Here is a 15,396-nt window from a genome sequence, read left to right on the forward strand (position 1 = left end):
AAAGGACAGCAGGACGACTGTTTCAATCCGTCCAGAGACCGGAGATGGTTGCCAGGCAGCCGGCCGTCGAGGGAGGTAAAACCTCTTGTGGACTTCAGACAGATTGATTTATCAATTCAAGGCCAAGCAGAGCAGCGGAAAAGTGACAGTGATCAAAAACCTCATCCATAAACATCAGACAGGTTTGGACCGGACGGGAGATGTTTTCCATGAGTGCAAAACCTGCAACAAAACCACGACGTTAAAGGCCCTGAGTATTCAGTGATACTCAACTTACGGCCAACGATCCTAGATATTGACCTAAAATCCTAGAAACACCCTAAAATCAGAAAAATGTCACAAACTCCTAGAAAGATCTGAAAATCCTAGAAATGTCCTAAAATTCTATAAATGTCCAAAGATTTTATATATCTGCTAAATTCCTAAAAATATGCTAAACTTTTTATAAACATGCTAAAATCTTAGAAATGTCCAAAAATCCTAGAAAAGCCTTTAAATACAAAAACTATCCTAAAATACGAGAAACATCCCAACATTTTGGAAACATGTAACAATCATAAAAAACATCCTAAAATCCAAACTGTCCTTTAATCTTACCAGCATGTTTGGGGCCGCTGAGACTGGCCCCTGAACTCTTGACAGTTTCCAAAAGTGGCCCCAAAGAAAAGCAAGTTCAGTGTCACTGGTTTGGGGAGATATTTTGGCAGAAATGGAACATATTTCCTTCAGTGTACAATCAGCTGAAATGCCTCAGAATGAGCCTTTATCTGCTTTATTCTGTTGTGTTTTGTGATTTGGAGGAAGAGACTCGGTGGATAATTCAGCTCCTGAACAATAAACACTGAAGAAATTCTGACCAGGAGAAGTTTCAGCTGCAACCTGTAATTCAAAGCAAGACGCAACAACATTTTCCTAAAAATAACACATTTTACCTTCAAGTCAGATACATGAATGAAGAAAGTGGATATTTTTTTCATCGTACCAGTTGGTTTTATTATGACAATGCACACTCGATAAGCAAAAAAGCCTTGGCATCCTGCAAAAACCAACAAGATTATGACAGGTCACTTGCTCGAGCCTGCATCGACCAGCCACCGAGTGGACTGCGCCTTACATTATTATTGCAAAGGGTCACTTTCAGTTGAAACTCATTAGCAAACATAAGGACATAAAAATAAAATTTGTGATTACATAAAATATGGGTCATTCCATCTTTGTATAGTGGGAGATACATTTTGATATGCAAACACACACGATTAAAATAAAACACTTTAAAAATGTGACCCATGACGAAAAGAAAAGAAAAGAAAAGAAAAGAAAAGAAAAGTGTACATATTTGAATCATAATCGAACTTCTAGGCTAAGATTTTACAAATCACAGAAGAATAATCATTCATTTTCTTGTAATAATCAAACGATTTGAGGCTGTATCAAAAACTCGGTAAAAAAATTAGAAGGAGATTTTTCAGTGAGCTAATTCAAGGTTCTTTCTTCCTCCTGGATCTGGGCCTCGATCATCTCCTCTGTGACCTCTAAAATATGAGAATCTGTACAATCCCATCTGAATGGCACACACAGTTTCTCTGACCTGGGAGAAGAACTGCCTCGTTACATAAAAAAATAATTATCCCTGCTCCAAAATAATCTGAAGGGCTCCTTTTCCTGTCAGCGAACGTGTGTTTAGGGAGGAACTTTCACTTTTAATATAGTTTTGTTAACTTTAGGAAACGCTGTGGAAGCCTGCTGAGACCATCCGCATGACGTCAGCTCATCTGCGTCGCTCTCCGAGTCAGTCTGTCGCCTCAAAGCCAGAAATTAAAAACCATTACGGGAAAATCAGGTTCTGCGTTGTAGTTAAAGACGTAAAATGTGGGCTGCAGAACAGTGAATACGGCTCAAACTAACGTCAACAAACGGAGCAATATGTGAAGTAACTGCAGAAACAGAGTCGATAACAGTTAAACAAGAACAAGAAGATGCGTTTTTTGGAGGAAAAATGAGACGTTTTCACCTTTTTTCTGACTGGATTTGGCAACAGTTTGAGTTACTAACTGGCTGTATTGGTGGTTTAGAGGATGTCCATTGTTAACTACTTTTTCCACCAACATGAAACAGGTTCCAATCCACCTCTTTTTGAACCTTTTCGAGCATTTCCACCAGAAAACACTTCATAGTTTTGTTGTGTTTTTATTACGGGGTGAGTTTAATATGTGTTATGTGCAATGTTTGCGCAAATGAAGTATATCTTTTCATATCGCATCGTATCGACTCATATCATATTGTGTCATATTGTGTAAGTGGGGACGTGCTGTCCATCTTTATATAGAGTTTAAGGTTCAGGCTGATACTGAACACAATGTTGAGCTCACATCATCACGATGGTCTGAGAAAATCGCACAAACAGAAATCTGCATTAATCTACATATTTTGCAAATCCTGCAATGACAAGTCAGTCAGATAATCTCCTCCATACTAAAAACAGTAGTTTTCTCACATTAACCTCCTCCCACACAGTTTCCTGCCACCTTATCGAGCCCGTTAGATCTGCTGAGGGCAACCGAGAGGACGGTGAGATTTCCATCTAATGGGCTGTAATTGACCTATCGTCGTATAAAACAGGAATAAAAGAGCTCCTGCAGGTCATTTCAGCGAGGCAGTCCCTCTCCTCCCGCCCCCCCACCACCACCACCACCAAAAAAATATCTATCTTTCAGAAATACAGTGAATTTAAAACCAATGAAACAAACAAATTATTTTATTATTCTTCTCTAAATCTTTTTAGGCTACCTTGTTATTCTCATCTTTACTAGACATTGTGAATAAGGATAGAAACAGACAACTAGTGTTAAAAGGCAAACCGTACTGAATCTGAATAAACACTCATTCACACGCACACACAAGCACACGCACACGCACACACACCTCGGCCTCCCGTCCTCTTGTGTCGTCTGCAGGGTGATCTGAGATCCTTGTGGTGGATTTTGTGTTTTCAGAGAATCTCCTCGGTAAAAAGTTGTTGCCTGCAGTGGTCTGATGGCAGTTCATGTCTCCTCGTGTTATCGAAAAGCAAGACAAAAGAGCTGTTAGGCAAACGATTCAGTCCAGAAGAAGAAAAAAAAAGAAGAAGAACCTCGGGATAATGATGAGAAATCCAAAATAAAAGCCAACAGAGGAAGAAATGAATGCTGGGAAGGGAGAGCTCGTCTCCCAATCGTCGCAACTGGTCGATCCAAAAGCCAATGTGACGAGAATTTGTTTGTCTTAGGCCACGTTAGTCGCTGGGCTACCACTAAAAACAGTAGTCCCTCCCAGCTGGTTCAACCAATCATCCCATCTGTGAAACGCCCCCGCCCACGCCGAAAGTCCCCCATCGCTGTTTTTGTACTTTAGCACCTCTTGTCGTCGCTCCCTGTAAATGTCCAGACAGACAAACACCAGAATGGAAACCGTCGCAGTTCCTCAGGCGTCCTCTCCCTCCACCCTGCGAGGGGAGGGCGGAACAAGTCTTAGGGCGGCACGTAGGGAGGTGGCGATCTGTATGGCGTCATGTTCTTGGGACGGGAGCCTTTTCCCTCCATGGGAGTGGTGAAGGGAGGCGGCGGCTGGTAGGGAGGCGCATTGGGGTCTTCGTCCCGCAGAGCTGTGTACTCCCCCAGCAGCTCCTGGTTGAGCGGGGTGGTCTCCGGCGTGGCCATGTTGGGGTACTCGGGCGGCGGGAGAGGCGGTTTCTCCTCCTGAAGAATCAACGGCATGCTGGAAGACGGAGGCGGCTTCGAGTCGTCGAGTTCGTCCGCAAAAATGATGGGCACGCCTTTTTTGATGAAGGTGGCCTGGTCCTCGATGGTCAGCTTGCCCTTCCGTTTCTTCCTGTAGCAGATCATCGCGATGATGCCCGCTATCAACAAGATCGCCGCCACCACCACAGCAGGAATGACTGTGTGGAGATAGACGTCGTCCGTGCTCTGCCGGCCCGTGCCCGGAGCGGGAGTGATCGGTGGGGGTTCTGGTATATCGATCTCTCCCGGCGGGATGAAGGAGTGCGTCCTGCACGCCGCCCTGCCCTTCACCGTGACATCCAGTGGTCTGAACTCAGGCTCCATGGAGTACCTGAAGGTCTGCGTGGGTCTCCCGTCAGCAGTGGCGAGCGTCCGGCTCATGGCTGTGAGCTGTTCCTTTGGACACGGGTGCTGCGGGAGGCTCGTGTTCGTCCACTCCACCACAATGGAGCCTTTGCTGATGTTTCGCAGACTGACCGTGCTGCTGTTGCGGTCCCCGAGCGCGTACGCCAGCTTCTTCACCAGAAGGATCTTTTTGTGGATGTCGTTTGTTATCGACCGCGGCTCACCGTCGAATCTGGCCGTGAAGATCACAGGCGTCTTGTCGTTGGTGGGCCAGCGGCTCACACGCACCTCAAAAGCATCAATGGCATTCAGGCCGCCTTTGTCGGTCGCCTGCATGAAGTATTCGTGTTTCCCGACGTGCCCGACGTCAGGCAGGCCGTACAGGAGCTGGCTGGTGGTGTTGAACTGGATCCAGGAGCCCTCGCCGACCACTTCGTTGTGGTTCTGCCTCAACGTCAGACGCAGCTTGTCGGTTGTTCCGTCCTCTTTATCAAAGAACGTATCAGACGGGATCTTCACCTCGAAATATGTGCCGACCAGCGCATTGACCTGGTCGATGGGGTTACGCAGGACGGGCTTCTCGTTGTACGGGTCCGGGATGATGGCGGGTGACGGTGTGGTGCGCCTGGACGGCTTCACGGTGGAAGTCTTTGGCTCTCTGGGCACCGGTGTGGTTTTGGGTCTCTTGGGTTTCTTGGTGGGTCTTCTGGTTGGTGCAGGCGGCGTGGCGGTCGCCTCTGTGTACGTTGGTCTGGTCATGGTGGGCTGGATGGGGAGGGTGCTGGTGGTCTCCATTACTTTTGTGGGCTGAGGGGGTCCAAGCGTCGGGGTGTGGGCGATGGGGTCGCGCACTCTGATTGTCGGCTTCCCCGGTAGAGGAACAGGGCCTCTCACAGGTGGAGCAGAGCTTTCGGTCGGTGCGGCGATGGACGGCGACGAAAGAGTCGGAATAATCCTCACCGGAGGCTCCACCACGGTCGTAGGAGGAAGCACGGCCAGAACAGGAGTCGGCGTGTTGTTTAACTGCCGCCTCACACGTTTAGGGACGTGGGGCTTCTTGTTGGCGATGTGCCAGCCCACCACGGGGTAGCCCAGCTTGGCGGACATGGTGCCTTCCTTTGCAGGACCCTGGACGCTGTGTATGTTCGGGACGGTGCTCTGGTCCAGCGAGCAGCCGAGCTTCCAGGACAACAGAGCGCCGTTTTCCACCACCTGAGGAGACGGTGAGAAGAGTGCATTTAATTATCCATCTGCTCATATGACACCTTTAATTATTCACACACTCGCACATATTTACGTATACCCGGGAAAAACAATTAATCCAACATTAATCATCATTTTGGCTGCTCACAAATCATGATAAACTGCGAGATTTATGTTTAAAATTCATACTGCTCGGAGAGAACTCAGCTGCATATGAAATCAAGCACGTCCTAATCTAACAGCAACTTTTAAAGAGATGCCATACGTATCCACATGAACTGCAGGCCGAGAAACAAAAAGCATCCGTTCATCGACCGCCGTCATTCAGTCTAGTCTAGTATTTCAGATTTGGGAAACTTCTCTAAAGTGTCAGTTCCTTGGAAAGCGCTCTATGAATAAAATTTATTAATTTTGTAATTATAATTACTGTAAATCTGCTTCTTTAATGTTTTATATTTTATTACGTCTGTAAAGCATTAAGAGTTACCCTGGTGTATAAAATGATAGAAATAGAACAAAAAACAAATAAAGCTGCCTTGACTTTATGTTAAATTTTATTTATCTTTTCCTTATAGGTGAATACAGCACTGAATTCAGGTGAGGAAGATCCTTTTTATGAATCGTATTTTCAAGAAAAGCAGGAGTGACGGAGCTCAGTGTGAAAGTGAAGGCAGCGCTCTGTTGACTTAATTTTGGGTATAAGTTTTGGAGTTTTATATTTATTTTACATTGGGGAAATGGACTATAGATGAGGACCCGTCTAACTTTGATGCACATTTTTGTACATTAGCAGAAAAAATATTTTGTCCCTAAAATCAATAACTTGTGATGATCATTTTGGCCATAATATTGCAGCCCTAACTTAACCATGAAACCACACAGCCACACACACTTCTTCTGATTGAACACGGACTCAGGGCTTTGCACAGCGACTCACCTTTTTGGCGTTCCCCGGCCCCGCCATGAACGCAGACATGTCGAACAGCCTGTTGTTGACCACAGGGAGGATCTTCATGTGCTGCAGCCCCACCCCCGAGAAGCTCCTCATGTCGTCCAGCAGCTCCACTCGCTGCTCCGAGCTCATTTTGGTCAAATCAGCGTCCAGGATCACCGTCAGCACCGTGACCGGCTCCTCGTTGCTACACATGAAGGGCTGGACATCGTCCTCGCTGGAGGCTTGGTTGGACGCCAGCTGGGCCGAATCTGCGTCCAGATGATCCTCAGGGTGAACCTCGATGGAGAACACCTCTGAGGACAAGGAGGACTTGCTGTGGTTGGAGATGGAGACGGAGATGTAGTGGACACCTTTGTCCTCCTCCAGAGGCAGACCCTGCAGGAGTCTGCTGCTGGCGTCCCAGTGCAGCCAGGCGGGGAGCGAGTCCTTCCCCATCTCTGTGATCTGACGGAGACACAAAACACAACGTTTTAAGAGAGGCGTCTTCACGAATACAGGTGGTTATTTGATTTGACGGCCAAATCACTAAATCGAGTGATACTCAGCATACTGGGTCCTAAAAAAATCCTAAAAGTGTTCTAAAATCTGAGAAGTGTCCTAAAAATGCCCTAAAACCCTGAGACACGTTGCAAAATCCGACAAACGTAAAATCCAAGAAATGTCCTAAAATCCAAAACATATCCTAAAATCCTAGAAATGTCTGAAAACCCTAAAAAAAACCTTGTAAAATCCTGGAAAGGTCCTAAAATCTGAGAAATGTCCAATAACCTAGAAACATCCTAAAATCCTAGAAACCCTTTTTATTTCAGACTTTTGACTAGAAAAACTCGACACTCATTTCTGAGCCACATATTAAATTCATCTCCAGATTTCAGCTTTCTGATGATGTGAATGGATTTTATGTGACATATACTGATGACCTGATAGCTCCCTTAAAAAATTCACTATTCCTCCCCCCCCAAAAAAATGGGTCAATGTGGGTCTCAGAGGGTTAAAGAAAGAAAACAGAAAGTGAAGGAGGAAACAGAAATTATAGGCCTTTCAGAGGCAGAACATTTGGCAGCTGGTACTTGTGGAAAAGGTTACGTTTGCTTATGAAACAGGTAATATATCTGGCAGCTTCCTGGGAAAAAATATTGGCCAGAAGGCGAGATCGACAAAATATACAGTTGGCACAAACAAAACTTTTAACAGAGCGTGAAGCTGTTTTGGTCTCGTCACACTCACAGTTTGTAGTTTTCATGTCGTGTTTTTGTGTTTTTCCTGAAATGATGTTACTGAAGCAAGTTGTGCTTTTAATTTCTGGCAGAGAGAGAAAATGCAGAAACAAAGCGCTGCTACAAATGACACAAAACATGATTTACCACTGTGACTATGCAACATGGTACACACACACACACACACACACACACACACACACAATCAGTGCTCTCAATTGCAATTTAAACCCCGACCAAAATTAAAATAACTTGGCCAATTATACGGCGGGGGACATCCCCGTGGCAGGAGGCTGATGGAGAGAAATGCATCACGGGGGAGTGACGATGCATCCGTCCGCACACATAAATCCAAAAACAAGAACAAATGCGCGGCGCGCGCCCCGGCCCCTACAAGTTAATTCTGCGGCTAATAAATCCTGGTTGATAAATTATGTAGAGGCAGCGCTCCCCAGACACATCATTAATGCTCTAACCAGCACACAGGCAGCGCCGGGGGAAAACACACGCACAAACACACACACACATAAACACACACACACACACACACACACACACATGAGGCCACAGACACACACACACACACACACACGAGGCCACAGAGACACACACAAGGCTACACATTGAAAGCTGTGTGTGCATTTTCCGTCTGATTTACAGTACACATGTGGCCGCCCTGACGAAATCAAACACACACACACACACACACACACGTTTAACACACACAATCATCCTCTCATGGATGATTCCTCTCAAACCTTCCTCCCCTCACACACACCCTCCTCAGGCCTCCGCCCTTTTTTCTCAGAAACATTCAGATCTTTTTATTTTCTATTTTTTAAGGAGCAGCAAAAGATCATCATAGAAATTCATTATTACCAACTATTTTCTTTTACGGCTGTCCCATATATCAGTTTTTAGGCATTGATTGATTGATTGACACAGTTTTAATGTTTGAAAAGGAGGAAGAAGTGTATCTGATCCCACGCCTCTCCATTAGTCGTTAAATAAATCTGCATATGCTTCCTTACTTAAACATTACTGAATACATGAGTAGATATGAAATAAATATCTACAAACACACACACACACACACACACACACACACAGGAGCTTTAGTGAGAGGTGTGTGTGATTAATCGAAGCTTTGACGGAAATCTGTCTTTTATTTGGAACGTTGGTTTTCAGTCAGTTCATTTATAATAATTCATAAAGGTTTAAATCTCCAGTTTCATCACGCTACAATATTATATTTATTCTTTGGACAACAATACAACATTTGCATATCACAAAGCCCGCCACGATATGATTTTGATTCGATTCAGAAACCTGCGATCGATATGAGACGATATTTTCTGCTGGTCGGTTACAAATGAATCTGCGTTCTTTTGCTTTTGGCCAGAAAAACATCTCAGACTGCATCTCGCTTCAGAACAGCACGGATGAATTTCAGCCTTCGTGCACGCCTTCGCACGTTTTTTGAAAGAATTCACGCCAATTTTCTCGTGTTTCAAAGGGTTTAAAAAAGAGTCAACGGCTTCAGGTTGAGAACATCCTCTTTGACTCACATTTTTAAATTAAATGTCCTATGAGAATAATTAATAATTAATATTGATGCAGAATGAATAATGTTGGGTTACTATGTAATTTTTGGGCTATTTGGGATTTTCAGGGTTGTTTAAATGAACCATTTCAGTGCTGATTTGTGTGTCAATTTCAACGACTGAACTTTCGAAGTATTCGGGTCAGCCCTTTTTAAATAATGTTGTTCTCCTGCTTTTCTTTGTGCCTCCGGTCTCCTGCTCCTCTCCCTGTGTGCTCCTGTGACACCTCGCGCCTCCTCTGCGCCCCGGCCTCCCTCTCTCCTGCTGTCATCATTTCAAAATGTCACGATCACAATCTGACAGGCCTTTTCATCAGGAGATAAAAGCTCATTCCTGAGGTGGCGGCGTGGAAAGATGTCATGATTTCTGGGCCAGATTATTAAAAAAAAGAGCTTGAAATTTATGACTGCAGGAAACACAAATATTATTGAGATAATTGCAGATTACAGGGAAACATGCATCTTTTCTATTTCCCGTCCGGCAGAAAATCAAACAAATATCAGTGAAAGTGCTGGTTTTTTTTGCCTGCGAGAGAAACAAATATGTGTCTTCAAATGTGGCTCCTCCAGCAACAACGTTTGATTTAATTTGTCACGGAGTTCCACCGCCTCCAAACTTCAAACCAATCGCCTCCTGACATGGCAGAGCAAATTAAATCACACAGAGACGATGAAGGACAAGTGAGTCGCCGGGCGGTAATCTCATCATAACTGTCCTAATTGCTCTGTAAATTACTAAATTGCGTCCTGAGAGCAGACGAATGACCGCCGCCTTATCTGCTAAAAATAAAATAGGGCTAAAAAAAAAAAAAAAAAAAAAAAAGGTGACACTTGATTTCATTTTGGTCAGAGGAGGTGAAAATATGACAGGATTACAGCTAACAACATCAGCTGCACCTCATGCTGGAAGATTTCATGTGCAGAAACTTTTTTCAATGACACAGAAAATACAAAAAACATGACGGAGTTTGAATCTTTCAACGCCAAAATCTGCAGAAGCTCAGAACAACAAAGAGCTTTCTCACAACCGCTTTACACAAAAATACTTTCTTTGTCTTTCTTACTTTCTTAGTCTTTTGTAAATCGATGCATTACATTTGCGCGGTATTATGTTACCTTTGTGTTGAAACTTTACATTTTTTTTACTTTTCAGCAACAGCTGTGGTTAAGTTTTGGCACAAAAACATCATGACCCTTCTTACAAAAAGAGAATATAATATAATCAGTCTGTTTTCATTAGTATATAATCAGCTGAAAATGAGCGCGGTTTTGTTTTCATTATCACTATGTTGCACCGCCATGATTCTACAGTAGCCCAGAAAGGACAAACCAAACACGACTGGCAGACGTTTGTGTTTTATCATCAGCCACCGTAGTTTGAAGCTCCTCTGTGACGAGCAGCGACAGAAACAAAAATGTATTTTTTTAACGTTTAAATGTCTTTAAATGTCGTGTGTTTGAGGATAATTCACCCGGTGAGCTCCTGAACGACGGCAGCTCATCTCAAACACGACAAACAGGACAAAACAAAGTACTAAAACAAAGTAAATGACCAGAAAAAAGTGCTTAAAAATTATAATAATTCTGAAACATCACTTTAAATATCTTAAATTTTATTATTTTACTTCATTAAAAATTAATTCTCCAAATCTAGAAATTTCTTGCAATTTGTGGAACATTTGTTAACGAGCTGCTCGTTGCGTTTTTCTCTCATCTTTTTTGAATTGAACCAATATTTATCTTATTCTTATTTCCTTTCTTTCTTATCTTTTGACTGTGAATCACTTTCATTTGTCTATGATAATGTGTTATACAAATTAACATTTCTTTGTCTTTTGCAGAAGTGTACGATGCCAACATTTCCAGACAGACTGGTCGCACTGGGAAGCTCCCAGTTGTGACGGTTTGTGTTTCGGCTCTGGACCGGCAGCTCTGTAAATCAGCGCTGCTGCCTCAGCGAGTGATAAAACACAAACCCAACGGTGCCTCTTAAACTCCTCGGTGAACCCGGCAGAGAGCTTGTAGTTTCCCGCCTCCCTAAAAGAACATGAAAAATACATCAAATCCACCGAAATGTCAAGAAAAATATTTCATATCTCTTCCTGGCACAGGGCTGCAGCGCGCGAGAGAGCTTGATGTTTGGCCCTAAAGGTTATCGTGTGCTCTCACAGACTCCTCCAGCCTCCCGAAAACAACACGCACCACTGGCAAGGTTAGCGCCTGAGCCCCTCCGAAACGGCCCGGGAAAACCCTGCAGTTTGGAAGATTTATTTGGAGAAACACGGAGAGCCCGGCAGCGAGAGCGAAGACACTCAGCTGATTTCTGGGAAGCTGTGAAAGGTGGTGGCAAGGGCAACTTCAGGCAGAGACAGAACATACAGAGCAAACGGTGAATTTCCTCCTGATAACATCTGTCAGCAGCAGCTCTGTGCCTTGCTCAAGGACTTCTGGACGCCAAAATCACATCTAAGTCTCCAAAAAAACTCAAATAAAACCAGTTTTAGTCACAATTACACGATGGCATTAGAGGCTGCTGGGAGATAAGAGCCTTGAAAGAATGGATCAGTGACGTGTGCAAAGAGGTCTGAGCTCGGCTGTCACCCGCAGTGCGAGCGCACGTCCCCCAAACCCCCCCCGACTTAAAAGACTGTTAATTAAAACGAAATAATCTCATCAAAGTTAGGGGCCGTTTGATCATCTTTTCTCTCACTGACACACACACGCGTCAGCCACAAAGCCAGCGTGACTATCGGCGCTATAAGCTCCAGTGACGGGCGCCGCGGTGCAACAAACTCGGCCGTATTTGAAGTGTGCGTGAGCGACAGGCGTGAAACACTGGGAGACATTATCGCATATCGCTGGCATCATCATCCATATTTTACTGAGCATCAGTGGCCGCGCTGCCTCCTCAGCGGTTTGCTGCAGAGTCGCAGACGGACTGTGGAGCAGCGAGTCTCCATCACAGATTTGCACAAAACTTCAGTGATATTTTGGAAATGTGGATAAAACACAACGTGGAGCTGACTGTGTTTCCACTGAGTGATGATGTGCGACTTCTCCTCTGGTGATAACGTCCCAGTAACCATGGCAGCTTTATTTCTATTGCAGCCACCAAACTAGCCGTCATTATTTCCAATCCAAGGCCAGGTTGACGTGTTATGGAGCCATGATGGAAAGGTGAGCCCCTTATACGTGGGAGTGGCCACATATGAGGGATTTCTGGGAGATGTAGTCCACGATTTCACAGAGGAATTGTGGATTCAAAACTTTCTCAGAGTTATGTGATGAAATAACAGCTCTTGTGGCTCCGGCTGCATCATGACGGAGCCAGTTCCTACTGATGAGCACGTAGACACAGCGTCATGTGACCTCACAGCATCATGTGACCTAGAAAAGACTAAAAGAAAAGACTTGCCATTTGGACAAATATGACTCTGATTTCAATGCCTGAAATACCACCTCATGCAAGCGGAAAAACTTTTTTGTGATAAATGGTAGTTTTTACAAAACTGACATGTTTCCATTAGGCATGTTTTATATTAACATTTTCAATTTAAGCAGTTTGAGGGTTAATGTAAACCCACCTACTGCTGAAAATATAAGAATGATGGTTGAATTTAAAAACGCTGGTTTAGTGAAACTTGGACCAAAACACTGAGTTTATTCAAAACTGGTCCAGATGAAAATTGACTGATTTAAATGAAGATGGTTCCTGTTAAAACGGGTGATGCCAGAAATTTAGATGCCTGTTTTTTTTCCTTCTTTGTTTACTTTCTGTTTTATTATGGTTTTTTTTAACCTTGGTTTATATTTATCATTATAACTGATTTGTCGTACTTGTACATTTTCTGTGCTGTTTTCTGTTAGCAGCACCGTGGGAGATCACACTGGTTCTTAGTAACGTTGAAAACAGACTTGAAAAGGGTAAAAATATGTGAATATATTGTGAGCATCTCCTCAGTTATTTATTGTTGTGTTATCTTTATGTTGAATGAATGAACATTTCAAAAACAACCAAAAAAAAACCAAACTGCAACAACCCTGAAAAAAAAATCTAATTTTGCTACAAAACCAGAAAAACTAAAAACTTCATCATAACCTTCAGGTGGAGACCAGCTTTGTAATTTAACCCTCTCCTGTCTCACAGTCTGTTTGTCCTTTCTTTCTCTCCATCTTTTTTTCCATTTCATCCCCCTGACACACACACACACACACACACACCTTCGTCACCCATCTTCATGACAGACAGCGAGAGCAGTGACGGAGAGAAAGAAAGAAAGAGGTCAAGCAAGAAGAAAGAGAGAGAGAGATCTCCTAAACACTGAGATATTAGGAGGAGGCGTCGAGTCTCGGGGAGAAGAAAGCGGCTCATTGTTGCGGCGAGAGAACACGGAGAAAGGAGGCCATTGTTAGCGGCGACCCGGCTGACAGCTCCACAGATAAGACTCATATTTTGGAGGAGGTGAGGGTGGAGAACGAGGAGGAGGAGGAGGAGGAGGAGGAGCAGGCTGCGCGTGTGATGTGATGACTCGGGGTGAAATGTGACTCAGTGAGGAGGAAAACAGAGGGAGCATGGAGGCAACAGAAGGAGGAGGAAAAGGAGAGAGGGTGAGGACAGAGAGGAGGAGGAGGGGAGGGAGAGATGAGGAGGGAAAAGATAAGAGAATGATGGAGAAAGGGAGGGAAAAGGAGGCGAAGTGAGAGGTAATGTGAAAAGAGGAGGGAGGAAGCAAAGCGAAACGAGAGTAACCCAGAGGTCACTGAGAGGAGGAGGAGGAAGAGGAGGAGGAGGAGGAGAAGGAGGAGAAGGAAGAGGAGGAGGAGGGGGCGGAGGAGGTGCTGGCAGAGTCAAGTGTTTCCAGTGGAAACTGAGGTTAACAGGATGGATGGATGTTGGATGGATGGATGATGGATGGATGTTGGATGATGGTTGAATAGATGGATGAATGTTGGATGATGATTGATGGATGATGGATGGATGATGGATGATAGATGGATGGATAGAGGGACGATGTATGGATGTATGGATGGATGGATGAATGGATGGATGTATGGATGGATGGATGGATGGATGAATGGATGGATGGATGAATGGATGATGGATGGATGATGATGATAGATGGAGGGATGGATGGATGGATGATGGATGAATGGATGGATGAATGATAGATGGAGGGATGGATGATGATGGATGATGGATGGATGGATGGATGATGATGGATGGATGGATGATGGATGAATGGATGATGGATGGATGATAGATGAGGGATGGATGGATGGATGGATGGATGGATGAATGAATGATGATGGATGGATGGATGGATGATGGATGGATGGATGATGGATGAATGGATGATGGATGGATGATGGATGAATGAATGATGATGGATGGATGGATGGATGATGGATGGATGGATGATGGATGAATGGATGATGGATGGATGATGGATGAATGAATGATGATGGATGGATGGATGGATGATGGATGGAGGGATGGATGATGATGGATGATGGATAATAGATGGATGGATGATGGATGGATGGATGATGATGGATGATAGATGGAGGGATGATGGATGGATGGATGGATGATGGATGGAGGGATGGATGATGATGGATGGATGATGAATGGATGGATGATGGATGGATGATAGATGGATGGATGATGGAGGGATGGATTATGGATGGATGATAGATGGATGGATGATGGAGGGATGGATGATGATGGATGATAGATGGAGGGATGATGGATGGATGGATGATGGATGGATGGTTGGATGTTGGGGGGGTCTGAGGCTGATGTTTTAAAGCTCGTGTTCTGCTGTTAAAAATTCATCGGTGGCTCCGCATCAGTAAAAATTTCGGAGTGAGGGAGATAAACGAGCAGCGAGGGACACAAAAACACAACAACCGTGATTTTAAAAAACTCTGATTTGAAAAAGAGGTTTGATTTGTGTGAGCGTCCCGACAGCATCGGCTACAACTTCACCAAAAACACACACAACACGACGGTCCTTCAAAACCGCAGACGGCTCGGTTAAAGGGTCAGTCCACTGATTAACTGCAGAGTAGTACTACTACTACTACTACTACTACTACTACTACTACTACTACTACTACTACTACTACTACTACAGATATTAACAGCAGAGACGTACTGCAAAATCTGACAAGTTGACTTTACTTAAAATAATCTTGGAAACTGACTGCCTCTGAAAATTGGGTAAATAAAACTATTAATATTAATTTATGTTCACTTTCTGTCTAATTAAGTTTACTTGAAATGTATCCGTATTT

The 15,396-nt window shown here is 44.1% G+C and overlaps 1 protein-coding gene across 1 annotated transcript in view; it reads right to left on the reverse strand.

The window, feature by feature from the left end:
* Positions 1–967: 967 nt before the first annotated feature.
* The window catches only part of dag1 (dystroglycan 1), a 33,959-nt gene continuing 19,530 nt past the window's right edge, over positions 968–15,396 (reverse strand). The window contains exons 2-3 of the mRNA XM_042510924.1: positions 6,262–6,723; positions 968–5,333 (exon numbers count right to left, since the gene is read on the reverse strand). Of these exons, the coding sequence (XP_042366858.1) occupies positions 3,507–5,333; positions 6,262–6,723 (2,289 nt within the window). The 3' untranslated portion in view covers positions 968–3,506. The remainder of the gene's footprint in view (positions 5,334–6,261; positions 6,724–15,396) is intronic.

This window comes from Plectropomus leopardus, chromosome 2 (genome assembly GCF_008729295.1).
Source record: "Plectropomus leopardus isolate mb chromosome 2, YSFRI_Pleo_2.0, whole genome shotgun sequence".
Lineage (NCBI taxonomy): Eukaryota > Metazoa > Chordata > Actinopteri > Perciformes > Serranidae > Plectropomus > Plectropomus leopardus.